At 39.5% G+C, this 20,762-nt stretch overlaps 1 protein-coding gene across 2 annotated transcripts in view; it reads left to right on the top strand.

Moving 5' to 3' along the window:
- The first annotated feature begins 1,071 nt into the window (after positions 1 to 1,071).
- The window catches only part of PHEX (phosphate regulating endopeptidase homolog, X-linked), a 216,318-nt gene continuing 196,627 nt past the window's right edge, over positions 1,072 to 20,762 (top strand). The window contains exons 1-3 of one of the 2 annotated variants that reach the window (XM_008568394.1): positions 1,072 to 1,395; positions 6,042 to 6,110; positions 13,550 to 13,711. In XM_008568394.1, the coding sequence (XP_008566616.1) occupies positions 1,278 to 1,395; positions 6,042 to 6,110; positions 13,550 to 13,711 (349 nt within the window). In that variant the 5' untranslated portion in view covers positions 1,072 to 1,277. The remainder of the gene's footprint in view (positions 1,396 to 6,041; positions 6,111 to 13,549; positions 13,712 to 20,762) is intronic. The other variant, XM_008568395.1, reaches the window with a different exon arrangement.

Here is a 20,762-nt window from a genome sequence, read left to right as displayed (position 1 = left end):
ACAAGTTTTGCATTGAGAAAATTGTTCTACTGGTTTCTAGATGTAGCTGAATCCTCCACGCCCACTCCCACTGCTGTATGACCTCCAGCAAAACAGAAACAGGTAAGTAGTAATCATGCTGTGAATCAATATATCTATATCACTGGATAAAAAAATCTATATTATTTCAGTAGCATTGGAATATCAGTTGTTCTTACCCATGAAGAAAGCAGATTTTCATAATTTAAGTCATTATCATAATCAAAGAAATCAAAGACCCAGTCATTAATCAGTCTTTCCACTGAAACTGATCACCTTTGAATTCATTCTGGGGAATCTGCTGAAAGGGACGCTTGATGTAAACACAAAAACATACTAACCAATGGCTGCCCCAGTGGGACTGTGGGACAAAACACACGGATGCACTTTTCATCAAAACCTGCAGAGAAAAAAATCTTTTACCATATCTTTTGTGGTTGCTAATAAGCTTAATTTGTACACTTTTCTGTCTTTCGTACAATTCTTAGCACCACAAAGAAGTGCTTTTTCTTCTCCCTTAAAAAAAGCTCCAGTCCAAACCATCATCCTCTGTAGGTTGTCTAATTGCTACTTTGCACTCCACCGGACTATGACTCTGATTTTTGGCACATGCTATCATACACAAAGTTCCTAAAATAAAATGCTTCAGGATATCCTAGGAACTCTTAGAAGGCTTTAAAAAGCGACTCACACACCGAAAGAATATCTTTGGTGAAGACAATTCAGAGAAGCAGAGTGATTATTGCCACAGACTTAAGTGGTTAATTGACATCTCGAAGCAGGTCCGGCGAATCTTCGCCACCCAACTTATCATGGTTTGGGGGAGTTTGACGAGAATCCAGTTTTGATAAAGACCATTGTTTTTCCTCCCCAAGTGACTATACATTTAAATAGCTAAAACATCTGTTCAGCAACATAGTAAAACATGTATACTCGGAATGCTTGAGAGAGGAGCCTGCCAAGCGATCGGTCGAGAGCGACTTTGCGGAGGGCGAGCACCAAGATAAAGCAACCACTGTTTGTTTTGTCTAGTCCGGGGGGAAGCCAAGGCAACCAATATTTTGGGTTTCTTTTATTTCATTTGTGAAGAATTATTTGAGAAAGGGTGGCGAGGGGAGATTTCCTGACGGAAATTTTTAAGCTGTCTATTAGTAGAAGAGCAAGACAGACTTGGATGTCAACGCCTGACAGACTCTTGAGACCAGCCACCAAACCTCGAAAAGTGACTTTCTTCTCGCGTGCTCTCTACCGCCCTTCTGATGGAAGCAGAAACAGGGAGCAGCGTGGAAACTGGCAAGACGGCCAAAAGAGTCACTCGAATTGCCCTGGTCGTGTTTGTTGGTGGCACCCTAGTGCTGGGCACAGTCCTCTTTCTGGGTAAGTGGAGCCCTGGAGGCTGGAGGCCGGGGGACCTGGGCATGTGCCGAGAGGTTCCCTCGTGCTTTATTCTAGCAGACTGCGTCCTCATGCAGGTGTATGGCTGTTTGCTTGTGTCATCCTTAGTTTCTATCAAATATGCACATGAAAGAAAAGGCTTTTCTTTAGGAGGCTAAATAAATATACCCAAGTACCAAATGTATAGTCCAGAAGGCAAAGTGGGTTTAAAGTGGCTTCCAGTGGCTGGAGGATTGGGTTGCACTAGAAAAAAAAAAAAAAAAAAAAAAAGAAAAATTATGTATTACATTTAGCAAAATGAGTATTTATGAATTCATAGTCAGGTACTTTATTTTGTGAAGAAGGATTTTACCTTGTGATCAAAACCATGCTGGAATTTCCTTCCATTAGATTTTTGTTAATGTTTGCCAGAGCAAATCATGAAAGTTAATTCACAAAATTCACTCAGTCCTTTAAAATGTACCTTTAATGGTATTCTTCAATTCCTTTCTAAGCCAGTGACTCTGATGAGATGTAATTTTAACCCTGCCTTTCTATTAGACTTAAAAATTAATATGAGGGAAAACAGAGATTTCCTCCCAAGATCTGAAAGGTAATGTGATTGAATTATTTTAATGACTCTTGGTGAGAATGATGTACCCGGAGAGTACATATGATGGTAAAGTGTATTCCTATGAAAAAGAATCAAATATCTTGGAAAAAGAAGAATGGTCTAAAGTTTAAGGCTTTCTGAACACTTGACTATTACTTTCTTATTTTTCTCATACAACCTATATTTCGTTAGCTTGAAAGTTACCTAGGAACAAGCCCTTTCCTAAGGAGATTCTAGGTGCATTTTGAAATGTAGCAAGCCTGGAAACATTCCTTGGCACATACAGGATGCAGGAGGCCATGTTTACTTTGGCAGGGGAAAACCAGTAATTAAACTTAAAAAGAGTTAGCGTTGTGTGGTTGAAAACTCTGCTAAAATGAGCAAACCATCTCTCCATGGTTTCTGTGGCTGAAGATTTAGGAAATTAGTTGGGCTTATTGCTTTGTGGTAAAGCTAAACCCCCTACTCCTGCAAGTGAATTTGTGACTCTTGAAAACTGTTGCGAGATTTCTCAGCACGTGGGGTTTAGACAAGTGTTCTCTTCTGAAACTCAAAACTGGAGGAGAAATTGTATGGGCAGGCCAAAGGACTATATACTATGTGGGCAGTGACTACAAGGTTAGGTTTTGCAAACACTCTGAAACTTAAAAATCCAAATGATTATTGTTTGTGTAAAATAGGTATTCTTTTTAATGATGTTACCACGGCTTGAAACTTTTTCAAAACTCCACTCATATGATTACATTCTGAGGACATGGCATATTAGTTGGAAGATTCCTCGTGGCAGCACATCTTTGTTCTTTAAGAGAAAACGATTCTTTGGTAACAGTACTAAGGTTTGTAGAGCAAAGTAAAATTCATGAAGCCAGGCAATGCTATTATGGATAAGGAGGCCTGCATAAAATAGAAAAGAGAACTTTCCTGTGTGTCTAGTACCTGGCTCTCACCTTGAATCTCTAAGAGGAGCTCTAATGGTGTTAAAGAATAAGGGCAAATTAAGGGCTTGGCCTCCCTACACCTTCACTACTCAAAGTGTGGTCCGTGGACTGGCAGCATCGGCATTATCTGGGAGCTATTGCTCCACCCCAAACCTGATTCACAATCTGCATTTTCACAGGATCCCCAGGGGATTTGTTTGCAAATGCAAGTTTGTGAAGCATTGCTTCAGGTGACCATGTCTCTTAGGATGTTTACATTCAGGGATACTTATTTTTGTCAAGTATTTCTGCACTATTTCAGACTCGCTCCCTTCCCCCTTCCCTTCTTCACCGCTCGTGCCCCAGGCTCTGTCACCCACCTCCACTCTGTACCTCACAAAGTCCTTGTCTGCAAATCTCCTGCAGGCAATGTGATTCATGGCAGTATTCTAGTTAGGGTCCTCTTCTCTCTAAGGTGCTTCCTGATTGACTTTACTGTATATTTTTCTGCCCGTCCAAGTTCAGTCACATGCCTGCAATTTCTAGCATCCCTCCTCTTCTTTGTAATTGAGGCTCTGGGATAATCTCTCTTCTAAACCTTAGTACTTCTACAGCAAGAGTAATTGTCAGTGGCCTTGGGTGGTTTCAGAGAACCTAGAGCCCTAGAATTTAGAATGTCAGGTGTAACTATATGCCTATAACCAGGTGATTTTCAAGTATCCTTTCTTCTTCTTCTTCCTTTTCCTCCCTACAGTGTGTTTCTCAGATTCAGTGACCAGCAAACTTTTTCTGTGAAGGGCCAGATGGTGAATATGTTTGGCTCTGTGGGCCATAGGGTCTCTGTTGCGGCCACTCGTCTCTGTTGTCGTAGCACCAAAGCAGCCACAGACAATATGTATAGAAGTGGGCATGGCTGTGTGCCAATAAAATTTGATTTATGGACACTGAAATTTGAATTTCATAGTTTCACGTGTCATGAAATATTATTGTTCTTTTGATTTTTTCCAACCATCAAAAAATGTAAAAGCCATTTATAGCTCATGGGCCATACGGGAGCAGGCAGTGGGTTGGATTTGGCCCACGGGCCACAGTTTGCTGATTTTTGCTTTATGGTCATTCGCATGCTATTGATCTGTGGAGGACTCCACTGCATTCTGAGGGCATTTCTACTAGTTATAGAGAAATCAAAAATAGAAACCAAAGTGCTATTTAAGTTTTTCTTAAAGCTCCTAACTAGTAAAAAGTAACATTTTAATTTTTTATGTTAAAAATATTTTTTTTGGTCTCTATTTCATTCACTTACATCTTCACATTATCTGGGCTTGTTTATCCTTATTCTCAGGATCTCAAAATATAACCCCCTCCCCACTTGCCTACCCCCATGAATGTAATGCTCTTCTTTGAGGGTCTGGGTATATTTGTGTCCCTACTGATTAAATTTAAAACTTTCCTTCTACTTACTGTCTGATACGAGGGTACTTCAAAAGTTTGTGGAAAAATAGAATTAAAAGATAGTACGAATCTTTCCATGAACTTTTTGAAGACCCCTTGTATCTGATTTTAGTTCTGCTTCCTCAGAGATTTTGGGTCAAGAATTATTTTTCGTGAAAGGAATAAGTCTTTAACCATTTCATTAGCTTCTTTTTTTTTAAATGTTAATAACACATGCTCATTAAAGAACATTTGCTAAACATATAAAAGTAAACCGAGTGGAGAAATTCCCCCCATGGTTCCACCACTCAGGCGTATTGGGATATGTCACACTAATCTTGGTGCTGCCTATGTATATTTTCACCTGACTTTTTTTGCTTTTTAAAGAAATCAAAACACACCTTTATGCTAAGAAACTTCTTTTCTTAAAAATAGGCCCGAGATACTCTGTAGGCAGTTTTCTTGCATCTATAATGTAACACAGGTAAAAAGGTTGTTCGAAGGATGGCAGCAGAGAAAAGAGCAAAGAAAAAGCAGGCTTCTCTTAGAACGGGGGTTAATAAATAATGAAAATCGCCACGCTGGCAGGTGATCTACAGGTCTTCCATCTCCAGTAGAAATACTGCCAAGCTTTCTGATCCTGCCATGAAAGGCCTTGGTCCCCATTCACCCCCCACTATCCATCTCCCCACAGCCACGTCTCCAAATGGTTCCTTGTTTCTGCTCACAGAGAACAGCAATAATGACGTCCCATAACTTCCTCGGCTGCCAGAAATATTTTTGAAATTTCAGACTCACATCTGCTAACGCCTAGGTGCTACCTGGAGTTTACAAATAGGGCACCCTTCTGTACTTCCACAGAAATCCATTTAGATAATGTTACCAGCCAGATGGGGAAATCAAACCATTGGTGAAAAGCTATTTTGATTGTGCAGGGTTTTTTTTGGAAGTAGTTGAATCTTGGTCCACAAAGCTGCATATGTCTGGTAGCTAGGCTGGGCCTAAGGGTAAAGGGCGGGCAGACAATGACTGTTGGCCATAGCTGTATGAATGGTTTAGATAAGATCCAGAACTCTCAATTCCACACATGCTAGCTTCCTCCTTTCACTCTGGATTTGCTCCAAATGACATAGTTTAGAAGTTTCAATTTTCCCATCTTTAAGATGGGAATGTAGTTATAAAGAGTGAAAGTATGAGACTTAAAATGCAGATAAGCGGAGATGGAAGAGACTTCAGAGATCGTCTCGCCCAGCGGTTCTCACACTTGAGCATGCATCAGCATCGCCTGCAGGACTTGTGAAAACACAGATGGCTGGGCTCGCCCCTACAGTTTCTGAGTCAGAAGGTCTGGAGAGGGGCTGAGAATCTGCATCTCTAACAAGCTCCCAGGTGCTGCTGCTGCTGCTCTGAGGACCACACCCTCAGGAGCCCAGCCTAGTTGTTCCCTCTCACCCATTAGTTTGTCATACGACAGAACTGAGTTTCAGAGCAATCAAGAGTCTCCCCAAGGTTACTTAGCTAGTGACTAGAGTCTGGTTCGGTGACACTGAGCCAAGTGAATTTTTGAATACCGCTTCAATACTGAGAAGGATGAACTGATAACAGATGTCTTGCATGTGTGCCTGACGGTGGTTTAGCCGATGGTGGTCTGCTACAAGTCAGTCATTTATTCTGGTCTGTTTTTTCAGTGAGTCAAGGTCTCCTAAGTCTCCAAGCTAAACAGGAGTATTGCCTGAAGCCGGAATGCATCGAAGCTGGTAAGTCACTTTTCCATCCTGTGCCAACTTATAATTATGGTACCTTGGGGAGTGGAAGAGAAAACAGGTGGTATTTTTAGTATTCTGTTTGCTTGAGGTTTACCAACTACGAAAGCTAATTCTGAAGAAATTTTAAGTTTACTTTCAAGATCCGGTGTGATAGTGGAGCTTAGGTTTCCTGTTTTTTTTTTCCTTGCAAGAAACAGCTGTGTGGTATTCCAAGCATCGTTATAAGGAAATGAGGATGCGGCTTGGAAGGCTGAAAGGCCTCTCTTGAGACCTGCAGGCAGAGACCGTCAACCTTCCTGTGGCTCAGCTGGCTATAGGTTCCTATTTACCTTGTGTATCTCTGGCCGGTGGGTCTGACCTGCCTGCCTTTTAGCAGAGATCCTTTGTAAATCCATGCTTCCATCGTCACCTGGGATCCCTTTGGATCCTTCTATTCCGCATTGCAAGTCAAACTTCTCTTGAGACCAGGCCATGTATCAGTGGATACCCCAGAGTCAAGATGAGTGCTTAAAGTTGCCTCAAGTCTTGCTACAGCTACTAGATTCCCCCATAAATCCGTTAGGGCCTAGATTCCAGCCCCCCACCCCTATTCTTTAAGTGAGCAGGGGCACTAAGTGCATTTTCCAAAGGGAAAGTCATAGGACAAGTTAAACACGTAGCCCTTTCACTTTCCCCTTGGCCTTAAGTGACTAATGAATTAATTCACCAAATATTTATTTCATGCCAGACACTGAGTTGGGATTTGGGAATATAATGAACCAGGTAGGGGAAGAAAGACAATCAACAAACACACAAGGCAGTCAGTGCACAAGCAAAACATCAGCCAGTGGTACATGTTATATAGAAGATATTAAAATAGAGTAATGTGATAGCAAGTGACAGGGTGGCTAGATTGAAAAATCTGAGGACATGAAGTTGATCCTGAATGATGAGAAGGGAACTCCTGTGTAAAGATTGAGGTGGGGTATTCCGGGTGGGGGGAACAGCTGGGACAAGGGTCCTATACAGGAACGAGCTTGTTGGACTCAAGGAAGGGAGAAGCTCGCTGGGGTCAGGGGGGGCTCGGGTGCTAGTGAGTTTGGGTTTTTCTCAAGTGTGCTCAAAAGCCTCTGGAGGGTTTTAAGAATGAGAGATTACATCTTATGAGCATTTAAAAAGATCTCTCTGTAGAGAGCAAGATTAGGGAGAATCTTTTTGGGTGGAGAAGAGACCGTAGGCAGCAAGAATGGAAGAAGGTTGCTCAGGCAGGAGGTTATTTCAATAAGCCAGGTGAGAAGTCATGCTGTCTTGAATTCGAGAGATGGAGAGGGAGAATGTAGGCAGTTTAGAAGATAGGTGGCTTGGTGAAAGATTAGATATGGGCTGTGAGAAAAAGTAGAGAATAAAGGGTGTCAAACTACAGACTATGCCAGGTGTTGGGTTACAACCATTGCTAGGCTAATTGTATGGTTAAGGCTATTCATAACTAAAGCCAAAGCAATGGGCTAGGGTTCAGACCCTTCAAACCCATTGTACAGACTGTGTCACTAGACCCCTCACATGCAGGTGCACACTAGGTAATTGGGAAAGATCCTAGGAGCCATGGGCAGATGACACAAGCTCAGTCCTTAGCAGTAGCAGCTGACAGCAGCAGAAGCAGCAGCGGTGGCGGCTTCTCAGGACACCTCAGGGGCACTGGCACCAACAGCCTCCAGCAGCAGTAGTGGCCTCCCCGGGGGGCATCCCGGAAGGGGGACCTCTGGGAGGGGGACCCCCTAGATTAGAGCTATTTATCCTTTATACTTAAGTCCATAGCCCAGGACACCTGGGCACACATGCGCAATAACATTAGACAATAACCAAGGAACACCTGGGCGCACGTGCATATTTACATCAAATGCTTGGTAAGATTCTGAACATCTGAGAGGCCCTGACCATTTTCCTATACTTTTTCTACAAAGGGTGATTAGATTTTTGGCAGTGGTTGGGTGGTGGCATTTATTGAGATGAGACAGACTTAGGTGAAAGAGCTCATAAACTCTGAGGGCTTACACAAAGGTAATGGGTTAGACAATTATGTTGTTTGAATTCTTTTTTTGTCCCATTCTTAAGTAATCAATACATATATTTTTAAACCAGGCAATGTGTTAAATGACCTACATGCACCATGTCATAAAATCTTCTTAAGGACCCCCATGAAGTTGGTGCTATCACCAGCTCCACTTACAGATGAGGAAATGTGGGCTTTTAGAGGCTAAATAACTTGCCCAGGGTCACATCCTGAGTTCGCTGCAGAGCTGGGCTTCAAGTCCATGTCTGGCTCCTCCCCATCTTTTTCCCTGGTGCCATGGGGCTATGCCATGCAACTCTCTTTGGCCCTGGTCCTTTGTTCTTTTTTCATAACACTAGACCTGCTAGAGTCTAGTGACTACACAACCATTTCAGCTTCTTGATATCATCCCTGGAAGGGTGATCTCTTCTGGAATGATTTGGGAATTCCCAGGCTCTTTCCTGTTCGTAGCTTGAGCAAATGACATGGGATTTTCTCCAGTGGAGAAAAGATGTTCTGAAATAGGATGAGGGGCCAGGTTGACTGTCAGAGGACAGGTTTTAGATTTCATGTCACCTGCTGCTTTTGCTGTGGTAGGGTTCTTGCAGGTGTGCAAAATTGAAATTTGTGAACTCAAATTTTTAATTTGAGTTTAGACAACTTTTTGTATGGAGGGCCACTTATTTCATGAGTTTTGTATATTTATTACAAATCATAATACAAAAGTGAAACAGACTGACATTTGATGATGTTGTCTTCTGCCAGCTAGTATGTTCTGCTTTACTTTGCTGTCCTGTTTTTAATTTTCACATTGGCAAATGGTTTTCTAATGTTGAAAAAAAAGTACTGATTTTGCTCTTTCTGTAGTGAAAGGCTCACCAAGGATACTCTTTAGTGTAACACGAACCTCTGTGATCAGGGGTCTGTGAAACAGCTGTTGAGTACACATTGTAGGAGAATTGTGGGCAAGCCAGGGCCTGAAACAGGAGGCACGCATGCGTGGGTGCACATAGTTCAGAAGATGGAAGTGCTCGATTGTCTTCTGGCCCATTTCTGAGTAGGTTCCAACCATTTCTGAGATACCTCCTCTCCATAATTCTCCTTTCCTTCTCTGTGTCCTCTTATTTTAATCCCTCTTTCAAAATAAGAGCTGTACAAAGAAGCAAGGAAAAGGCATGCTAATGATAGTGGATAAGGTTTGAATCACTGTCTGGCTACTCGCAAACCATGTGATCCTTGGCTAAATACATAACCATCCTAAGCCTCAGTTTCACCATCTGTAAAATGGGAACAACAGTTTTTACTTATGTTACTAGTTGGTTTTTTTTTTTTTTTTGGTCCTTTTTGAGACTGGCCACACCATGCTCAACCAGTGAGCGCTGTGAGCGCACTGGCCATCCCTATATAGGATCTGAACCTGCGGCGGGAGTGCTGCTGCGCTCCCAGCGCCGCACTCTCCCGAGTGCGCCACGGGCTCAGCCCTTATGTTACTAGTTGTGAGGGTAAAAGAAAATAATAATGGTGGTGGTAGTAATCCAGGTCCACAGGATCCTTAACCCCAAACTCAGTTGGCAAGACCAGACCTGATCTCACTTCCTTTGATGGAGAACCTGATTTTAACTCATGTGAGTCTGTTTTAGCCTTGATTTATCCCACTGATGAGAATATGCACATGTTTCCCTATAGACATATTAATGTGCTTGCTTCAGGGGGCCACTCTAGACATTGCTGAGGTGTTATATAATCGGTGGTTATACACACTGTTTCTTTTCCAAAATCTGAAAATCTGTGAGCTCTGAAACATATCTAGCCTGAGAGTTTCAGATCAGTGTTTGTGAAATTATAATAGCAGGTGTTAATATGTATAGTTCCCAGATTTAGCTAAATACATACATATATACAGGATGCTCAGTTAAATCTGAATTGCAGATATGTAATGACCACTTTTTTGTTGTTATAAGTATGTCACACAATATTTGGTACATACTTATTCTAAAAATTGGCTATTTATCTGAAATTCAGATTTCACTGGGTATCCTGTATTTTATGTGGCAAGCATATTTACATGGCAATGTGCCCAAAACTTTACATCTATTTACTCATTTAATTTGGATGGCATCCTATGGGGTGCTGTTTAAAAAAATTCTTTATTCTAAATTTATTAATTCTTACTTGGATAAAAAATTATATTTTTCTAATTTGAGTGGATCCTAATGTATGTGGTTGAAAGTGATGAATTTGGATCAGGGCTAAGGGAAGACAAAAGAGAAAATGTCCTAAAGAAAGTCTATGCTTCTTATGTGAAGATCAATGCTGAGCACTGTCAAGGTTCTATTAATGATTTCAGACCTTGGGCAGTGTTTTGATAGTCATGGGTTGTATTTGGAAAGCTGGTAACTAATAGCACTCTTGAGAAATTCATGCATTATTTTTGCCTCTACAACTATAGGAGTCAATAAAAATTAAACTAACAAGGAACCACAATTTCTGCGTTAGCATTTACCTTCACTCTTTTGGTGCCCTGAGGAAAAAACATACTCTCAAGTTATTCAACGATCTATACTTTGGCGTCCTATGGGGTGCTATCATTGTCCCCATTTTACAGACGGGGAAACTAAGACACAGAGAGGTTAAGTAACCTTCCTAAGGTTACATAGCTATTTCATGGTGTTTCTACCATTCAAATCCAAGTGGTCTGACTCAAGAGAGTTTGTGATGATGTTATTTTGCTTGCAAAGGGCTTAGCATAAATCTTGGCACAGAGGAGATGTTCAATGTTAGTGATTACTATTATTATAAATTGTATTACCCTCTCCTTTGAGCCCTGATTAAACCTCAAAACTCAGGATGGTATATGGTGTGGAGGGGATGCCTCCACCTCTACCACATAAACACTAGCTGGAGACTGTGTAACAATCAGACTTATGACCTGAGTGAGTACCCAGCCTGGGCTTTCACAGGTTTCCTTCATCATCATATTTCTTTCATTAAAACAAGACTCTCTGGGTTTTCTCCATGGAGCTGAGTAGGGGGAAAAGAGTTCTGGTGTCTTGACAACTATGATCCCTTGCAATTTGAAGTCACAGTTCCCCTGCAGAAAGGCAGTCCTGTGCCCTGCTGTGAATCGTGAATGATGAATTGCGAGGCTGAAGCTGCGGTTTTCTCGCTCAGCGGGATCGTTTCCAAATTCAGTGTGAGTGATGTATTCCCCCACTTTTGCATCAGGGCTGAGGTCAGAGCTGATCTTGCAGTTTCTCTGGGTACCTGCAAGAATACTGAGGAGATGGCGAGGATACATTTGAGGATTGGGGGCAGGGGGAGTTTGGGAAGGAGGCCAGAAAACAATGCGCTTATGTGAGTAAAAATGCTGGTGAGGGCTCCCCTGTGTGACTGTAAATCTTGTGTGGGGCTGAGATTTGTGTGATCCATGTCCCTGAGGTGTCACATAGCAGATTCATTCCGTGGCTGCACAGACCAAGTAACTAGAAATACAAACTGAAAAGAAGATTTTGTACATCCTAGCTTATGAGCATATTTGCATATTAGTGATAAAATAGTAGCATTAAGTAAAAATGTAATTAGAGGCAACTGAATTCATTCTGAAAAACAAAAATATTCAGCCAATTTGGAATTTATCAAACTTCTAAACCAATTTTTTGCTAGTTTTTTTGAGGGGGAGGCTTGAAAATGGTGGGGATTTTGAAGTCCTATAGAAATTAGGATGTACATTGTATATTACTTCATTGAGGACAAAAAGCTGTTTGAAATTTTCATAGAAAGTCTGGGCTAGAGAATATCTAACCTTATTTTTAAACCTGGAGGAACCATACATGTAACCATACTGTAAGATGCATATCTAAATTTATGCAGATTTTACTTTTTGGGGGCAATTCATTCATATTTAGCTGAAAATTCATTGGGTTTTCAATACTTCAAACAGAAATGTATTCTGGCATTAATTAAAGTATGAAACTTGCCCAGAATGTCATCTTTCCAATGTCATTAAAATACTGGCTGCTTTTTTTTTTTTAATCAGTTGGTGCATATCTTTGTGCTAGAGTAGTAGCCAGCAATTGTATGGCAGTTGGAAGAGAGTTGGAGTTCAATATTAGGAATTTTGGAACCTTCTCGTTTTGTAATGAAAGATTTTCTTTTAAAGCTCATGGATGCATATTTAAGCACAAATTTCCTACCTGTGGAATGTCTTCTATATGTAATTGCATGTGGGCTTATGGAAGAGTAAATCAATGATAGATCAGTCTGTTGTGTCTTTCTGTTAACTTACACAAGTAGTCAGTTCTGCCCTTAGACCTGGGCCCCTCTTTTAGAACATCCCTCTTTAGAACACCTCCTTGGGCCGTGCCTCTCAGTCAAGGAGTCTGTGGGGCATGTTGGCAGCCCTCTCCTTCTACATCCCAGAATTTCCTACCAGATGGCCCCAAGCTTCCTTCCAGGGCCTGTGTGCATCTCTTTCAGGGTTTCATTGCTCTGAAAGCTGTCAAAGGGCTCTAGAATCCAAACTTGGCCTTCTAAGTCTTTATGAAGGTATATTGTAAATATATCTTTTTATATCTTTTAAATATTTAGATAGATGACGTGTTGGCTTCTGTTTCTGTTAGCCTTTGCTGTGAAACAAACCAACCCAAACCTTAGAGGCCTGAAACAAGAATGATTTAATATTTTTCATGCTTCTGTGGGTTTGGCGGACAGTTTCTCAGCTGATATTGCCGAGGCTCATTCATGCAGCTGCATTTAGCTGGAGGGTCACCTTGGCTAGACTGTCCATGATGGCCTCAGTCCCACGTCTGGCAGTTGGTGCTGGCTTGGTTCTTCTCCATGTGGCCTCTCGTCCTCCAGGAGGCTTCTTCAAAGAGCAGTCTTGGGGCTCCATTTGAAGGGAGTTAACGTGGAAGGTGCAAGGCCTCTTAAGGCTTAGCTTTGAAACTCACAAAAAGGCTTAGCTTTGAAATTCACTTCTGCCATTTCTATGGGTCAAAGCAAGTGACAAAGCCAGACCAGATTCAAGGGAGGGGAAATAGACCCTACTGTTTGATGGGAAGAGTAGCAAAGTCGCTTTGCAGAAGGGTGAGTGGGATGGAAGAAAGAGCCACACTTATATTTGTGAACAATCTACCACACTACATTTGTATTCTTGTCCCATGCTCCACAGATGTTGGGGACGGTTCTGCAAAAACCAATACCAATAATACCAGCAAACTTTTACCCACTCACTCTGAATGCAGTCATTCCATATAGTGAAGTTTGTTCAGAGTCACTTGAGGGCAAATGTAAAAGCCAAGGCCTGGGAACTGGTTGATATAAAATTGTTGTTTAATTTGGAAAAGAACAGGACACAACCTTCAGTGCTTGTCATTAATCCTATGATTTTCTTTTTAAATAGCTGCTGCAATCTTGAGTAAAGTAAATCTGTCTGTGGATCCTTGTGATAATTTCTTCCGGTTTGCTTGTGATGGCTGGATAAACAATAATCCAATTCCTGAAGATATGCCAAGCTATGGGGTTTATCCTTGGCTGAGACATAATGTTGACCTCAAGTTGAAGGGTAAGTTTCTATTGGGGTTTGGTGATGTACTTTACAGAGAAAAATGTTTATTTGACAAGAAAAAATGTTTGGGATTTAGCAGGACTGCTCACTTTTTTGTTTTGAATTTTAGATAACATTATTAGAATGGTTGATCAGTTAGGCATAGAGACAAATAAACAGCATTTTCCACTACTAAACATAGTGTACACATTATCTTCCAATATCAGAAAAAAAATTAAAATTAGAAGATGTAATGCCTAAAATGTTGTTAACTTCATGAATGCAGAAATCCAACAGGTCGTATTTCCTTGGCATTCTGGGGATTTTTTTTTTTTCCTTTTTTTTTGTCTTTTTTCGTGTCCGGCCACGGGATCGCAACCCTCGGTGTTGCTCCCACACCTCGCTCAGCCAGTGAGCGGGAACCGGTCTGTATGTGGGATCCGAACCCTTGGCGGGAGTGCCGCCGTGCTCCCAAGCGGCGCACTGTAGCAGTGCGCCACCGGGCCGGCCCATATTTCCTTGGCATTCTGAAATGACAATAGAAACTACCAATTAAAGCTTAACCACTTTTTAACTATACTAAATTCATTTCTAAGAATTTTTAAAATGGAAGATTGAAAGTTTGTGGAATTCCAGTCAGATCTTAACGAAATCCTAATGTAGGTCATTACATTCACATTTGTTAATAGTAAGTTCTACTGCTGAAGGATAAGCAGCATTTGATTGAGACTGGGAGCAAAGGAATAGTTAATGAAAGTTATATCAATATCCTTATTTGTCAGTTGTGTTCAGAGTAAACTTTATTTCTCGCTCATTGTGTCTTGGCTTTTCACGTCTCTCAAAATGTACTTAACACCTCATCATCTTTTGACATCACTTTTGAGAACTCTGGATGACCTTGTGGTTCGCATATTGTTTCTGTTAACTTCCAAGTCAGCTCTAGGGAGACTCACTGTCTCTCATGGCCTCTATAGCAGTGACAGGCTCACACACACATGCTCACATGTGCATACATACACGCTCACATGTGCTTGCACATACCGCCCCCTGCAAAGTTGGAAATGCCTACTACTGGAGGATGCTGTGTTTGCATTGGTTCTAATTTTTATGCTAAGTTATTGGAGAAAGCCACTTCAGGAGGGAAGTAGGAAGATTTTAAAGCCAGATAAGGTAAATATTTTGAAAAGGCAAAAATAGCATTTTTTTTTCTCTTTTTGACAACTGTGGGTTATATCATGTGAATTGCATTTAGTAATATTTTTTCTGAGAAGTTGTAAGAATTGTCATTTTTCTTTTTTTCCCTCATCTCTATTTTCTCAAGATTTTAAGTACAAGAAACTTAAGTAGGTATCAATTTATATATACTTTATAACAAGTAAAACTCTTGGCAAGATAATTAACTAGATGCCTATTGACAATTGTAAGGAGGAATGTGCTTAAATTTCACAATTAGATATAAATCACATGGGTTTTATAATTTCTATTAGGGGGCTCAAACTTAGTGTTGGTAAATTAGGAGTGAGAATTTGCAAGAATGTCAGGGTTTTCTCCTAATCCAACCAGTGAGATTCTCATAAATAAGACCTTGAGGAATGAGTGTATGAATACTTATTTCCCTGTAGGATATTAATTCATGTTGGTCCTTCATCTACCATTCTTGTCCATTTCCTATTTCCCTTCTCTGGCTTTTCTTCCTCAACATATAGACGTATGCACACACGTGCATACATACACATGCACAATCGTGCACACAGAAATATCACTGAAGGATAAGAAAAATAGATTTCCAGATAGATATTCCTTTTACATTAGTTATAACGAAAATATTTCTATCTTCAGGATGTGAAACAGTTACAATAATTTAAATAACTTTCCAGGGATGTCTTAATGTAAAAATTAAAATCAGTACTGTGTTTTTTTGAGGAGGAAACTGTATACAGGCTCCTGCAAAATTCATAGAAATGAGAGTAAATTGTCCAGCACAGGGATTTTTTGTTTGTTGGCTTTCTTTTAAAAATGAAAAATTTTAGGATTGGCTGGTTAGCTCAGTTGGTTAGAGCGTGTGGTGCTGATAACACCAAGGTCCAGGGTTCGATTCCTATAGTGGGCAGCTGCCCCCCCCTCCCCCCAAAAAAGTTGTTTTTCCAAGTTCTGTTGGGAGAATAAAAAAGAGCAAAAAGTAGAAAGAAAGTTGCCCATAAATCTACCCCTAGAAATAACTGCTAATAAGCAATTGGGTATATTTCTTTCCAGGTTTGTTACATGTGCAGGCCCATGTGTGTACCCTCATATGCATATCTTTATTTATTAAAAATTAGCTGATATTATGCAATCTACTCTATAACCTGTTTTTAAAAACTATGCATTCCTCACAGACATAGATTATGTCAGTAGATAACTTTTCTTATTATAAATAACACTGTAATAGACATCCTCGTATATACATCTTTGTGTCCTTATCTAAATGTATCCTTAGAATAAATTCCCAGAAATGGAATTATTGGGTTGAAAGACTACTCCCAATTTCATTTCTGATGGCTATAGCCAAGTTGTCCTTTAAAAAGTTTATTTCTTGATCTATATATATTTTCTTGCTGCTTTAAATGATAGCTTTTCCCCATTAACTGTTTTTTATGGTATAAATTAGGGGTCAGCTAACTATGGCTGGTGGGCCGAATCCAGTGAACTGCCTGTTTTTGTAAATAAAGATTTGTTGCAACACAGCTGCATTCATTCATTCATGTGTAGTCAGTGGCTCCTTTTGCACTATAATGGCAGACTTTAATAGTTGCTGCAGAGGCTGTATGGCCCACAAAGCATAAAATATTTACTATCTGACCTTTATGGAAAGAGTTTGCCAACCCCTCACACTGGTATGGGGATCCGAACCCTTGACCAAGGCTGTGCTCTAACCAACTGAGCTAACAGCCCTAGCTTTGCTATATCTATATTGGAGCTGATTAGAACTGTCTTATTAGTTAGTAGCTTTTTGGTGGCTTCCTTGGGATCATTTATTTATTTATTTTAGTTTTTAATTTTATTTTTATTTAAAGATCACATTTGTCTTTATTGTGATTCTAATCAGGCAACGTGTTATTCCATAAAATAGAATAAGTATTCCCTTCCTTGGGATTTTTTAGATACTTAATCATAAAGCTAAGTAATAATTATAATTTTATTTTTCCTTTTTTAAAAATTCTATTTTACTATATTGGTTAGAGCCTCCAGAACAGTGTCGAATAATAGCAATGATGATGGGTGTGATTTTCTTATTTCTAGCTTGGGTGGTAATGCCTCCAGTATCTGCCCCATATATATATGGCATTTTGTTCAATAACAGACTGCATATACGACGGTGGTTAGAGCAATAGGCTGTACCATGTAGCCTAGCTGTGTAGTAGGCCGTACCATCTGGCTTTGTGTAAGTACACTCTATGATATTTCCACAACAACAAAATTGCCAAATGGTGTATTTCTCAGACTGTACCCCTATCATTAAGCAACTATCATTGCATGACTATATGTTTTGTTTCTGATAGCTGTTCTTTATTGTGTACTGTTGTTTCTAGCTTGCAAAATGTGTTGCTTGAGAAAAGTGCCTTTTTACCATTTTTCAAGAGATTCAGGTGGAGTATCTCTTTTAACTTCTCTAGGTTTACTCACACTGAACTAAACTTATAATTTTGAAATAACTCCTACCTATGAATGCTGTATTTGTTTATTTATTTATGTTGGTTATAAATATTCATGAGATACAAAGCTGATTGTCACCCCTTGTGCCCATGATGTGATGGCCCGATTTATATTGGTGGCATACCCCTTTACCACAAATTGCATTTGTACCCCGTGTCCCCCACCCAATTGTCCCCAACCTCCCTCTCCCTCCCCCTTTCCCCCCTACTCCACTTTGTAGCCCAAGGAATGTTCTCTCCTTCTGCAAGTCTAATGCACCACTGAGGTCTTTCTTTCCTTCCTTCTTTCTCTCTTAGCTCCCACATATGAGTGAGCACATGCGGTATTTATCCCTCTGCTCTTTGCTTATTTCATTCAGCATAAGTTTCTCTGGGCTCATACATGTTGTTGCAAATGGGAGAATTTCATTCTTTTTTATGGCAAAGTAGTATTCCATAGTGTATATATATCAGTTTCCTTATCCACTCATCCATCAATGGACATTTAGGTTGGTTCCATATCTTGGCTACTGTGAACAGGGCTGTGATAAACATGGGAGTGCAGGTATCCCTTCAACATGATGGTTTCCATTCCTTTGGGTATATACCCAGAAGTGGGATTGCTGGATCATATGGAAGATGTATCTGTAGTTGTTTGAGAAACCTCCATACTGTTTTCCATAGTGGTTGTACTAATTTACTGTCCCACCAACAGTGCAGGCGCGTTCCCTTCTCTCCACACCCTCACCAGCATTTGTTATTCACTGTCTTTTTGATTATAGCCAGTCTAACTGGAGTGAGGTGGTATCTCAGTGTAGTTTTAATTTCCATTTCCCTTATGACTAGTGATCTTGAGCATTTTTTCATGTATCTTTTGGCCATTTGTATGTCTTCCTTTGAAAAATGTCTATTCAACTCCTTTGCCCATTTTTTAACTGGGGTATTTGTTTTTTTACTGTATAATTGCTTGAGTTCCTTGTATATTATAGATATTAATCCCTTGTCAGATTCATAGTTAGCAAAAATTTTCTCCCTCTCTGTAGGTTATCGTTTCACTCCTTTTCTCCCTCTCTGTAGGTTATCGTTTCACTCCGTTGATTGTTTCCTTTGCTGTGCAGAAACTTTTTAGTTTGATATAGTCCCATTTGTTTATTTTCTCTTTGACTGCTCGTGCTTTTGGGCTCGTGTTCATAAAGCCTGTGCCCAGACCTAGTTGCTGAAGTGTTTCACCTGTATTTTCCCTTAGTAATGTTACAGTTTCAGGTCTTATACTTAAATCTTTAATTCATTTTGAGTTGATTTTAGTATGTGATGAGAGGTGCATATGGATATTCATTCTTCTGCATATGGATATCCAGTTTTTGCAGCACCGCTTGTTGAAGAGGCAGTCTTTTCCCCAATGTAGATTTTTGATGCCTTTGTCCAATATCAGATAACTGTAAACTTGAGGGGTAATTTCTGGGTTCTCAATTCTACTCCACTGGTCTGAATGTCTATTTTTATACCAGTACCATGCTGTTTTGGTTACTATAGCTTTGTATTATGATTGGAAGTCAGGTAGTGTTATGCCTCTGGCTTTTTTTTTTTTTTGCTCAGGATTACTTTGGCTATTCGGGGTCTTTTGTTCTTCCATAGGAAAGTTAGGATTGTTTTTTCCATTTCTGTGAAGAATGACATTGGTATTTTGGTGGGGATTGCATTGAATCTGTAGATTGCTTTGGGTAGTATAGACATTTTCACAATGTTAATTCTTCCAATCCAAGAGCATGGAATATCTTTCTATCTTTTACTATCTTCTTTAATTTCTTTCAGAAGTGGTTTGTAGTTCTCATTATACATGTCTTTCACTTCCTTGATTAAATTGATCCCTTGGTATTTTATTTTTTTCATGACAATTGTAAATGGGCTTACTTTATTTCTCTTTCTGTTAGTTCATTATTTGAATATACAAATGCAACTGATTTGGGGGCATTTATTTTGTATCCTGCTATGTTACTGAAGTTATTAATCAGCTCTAGGAGTTTTTTGATAGTCCTTATGTTTTTCTGTATATAGTATCATGTCACCTGCAAATATGGAAAATTTGACTTCATCTTTTCCAATCTGGATTCCCTTTATTTCTTTTTCCTGATTGCTCTATCTAGTACCTCCAGTACTATGTTAAATTGAAGTGGTGAGAGTGGACATCCTTGTCTTGTTCTGTTCTTAAGGGAAAGGCCCTCAGTTTTTCCCCATTCAGAATGATACTGGTGGTGGGCTTGTCATAAATGGCTTTTATTGTGTTGAGAGACTTTCCTTTTTTTGTTTTTTTTAAGATGTTGCTATAATTGAATAAGCTAGTATTTTGGTTCATATATTTGTGTCCATATTTATAATTCACATTGGTCCAAGGCTTTCTGTGTGCCATTTGTCAAATTCTGTTATCAATATTGTGCTGGCCTTGTGAAACAAAGTGGGAGGCTTTCTTTGTTTTTCTATGCTCTGGGAAAGACACAACTGAATAAATCTGAAACCATTCTGTGACAAGCACTGTAAAGGACGAATTCACAAGTGCTCATGCGGCTCTTGCTCCAAGTGTCAAGAAGGAGAGCAAATGGTAGAATAGAGTCTCTTTTTAAATTAGTACCATCTTATACCAGACTTATGTGTTTGAGATATAAAATATCCATTGGTTCTTTAAAGTTTTATTTTGAGATAATTCAAACTTAGAGAAGTTGAACGAATAGCACAAGGAACTCCCTCTACCCAGATTCCCTGATTGTTACTATTTTGCTACAATTGGTCTGTCATATAATTTTCTTATTCTTTATAAGTATGTAGATACTGTCTCATTCTCTATCTGTATCTATACATTTTTAGATATTTATAGATATAGATATTACATGAGAAAATAATATAATATCTGTAAATATATCAATATTGATATGGGTAAGATATTTATAGATTTTTCAGAATGCTACAACTACGTTACAGATGATTAGATATTCTTGAAGTGTATAAATAGAGCTTCTTAAATATCATATATGCCAACAATCTTCTTCATTTCTTTTTCTTAAACACTGGATCTTTAAATTCTATCTATATCTCTTTATATATCCTATGTCTATTTATGTGTCTGTCAGCCTACCTATCTGTCCAACTGTCCATTCATCATCCCATCCAGATAATATTAGTTCATTGTAGACCGACCATAAATAAATAAGAAACGTACTTCAGATCCTACCACCCAGTGATAACAACTTTTTAAATGCAAATATACATATAAAATTATATATGTATCTCTTAAAAGGGATCATATAATCTATTTTATTTTTATAATCTGCTCTTTTTACTTGACATGTTGTGAACATCTTTTCGTGTCACTAGAAGTAGATCTATGCCGTCATTTGTTATAACTG

The sequence above is a fragment of the Galeopterus variegatus genome, unplaced genomic scaffold (genome assembly GCF_000696425.1).
Source record: "Galeopterus variegatus unplaced genomic scaffold, G_variegatus-3.0.2 Scaffold406, whole genome shotgun sequence".
NCBI classification, from domain to species: Eukaryota; Metazoa; Chordata; class Mammalia; order Dermoptera; family Cynocephalidae; genus Galeopterus; species Galeopterus variegatus.
The sequence above is the reverse complement of the archived record's forward strand: the minus strand, read 5'-3'. Positions and strand labels throughout refer to the sequence as shown.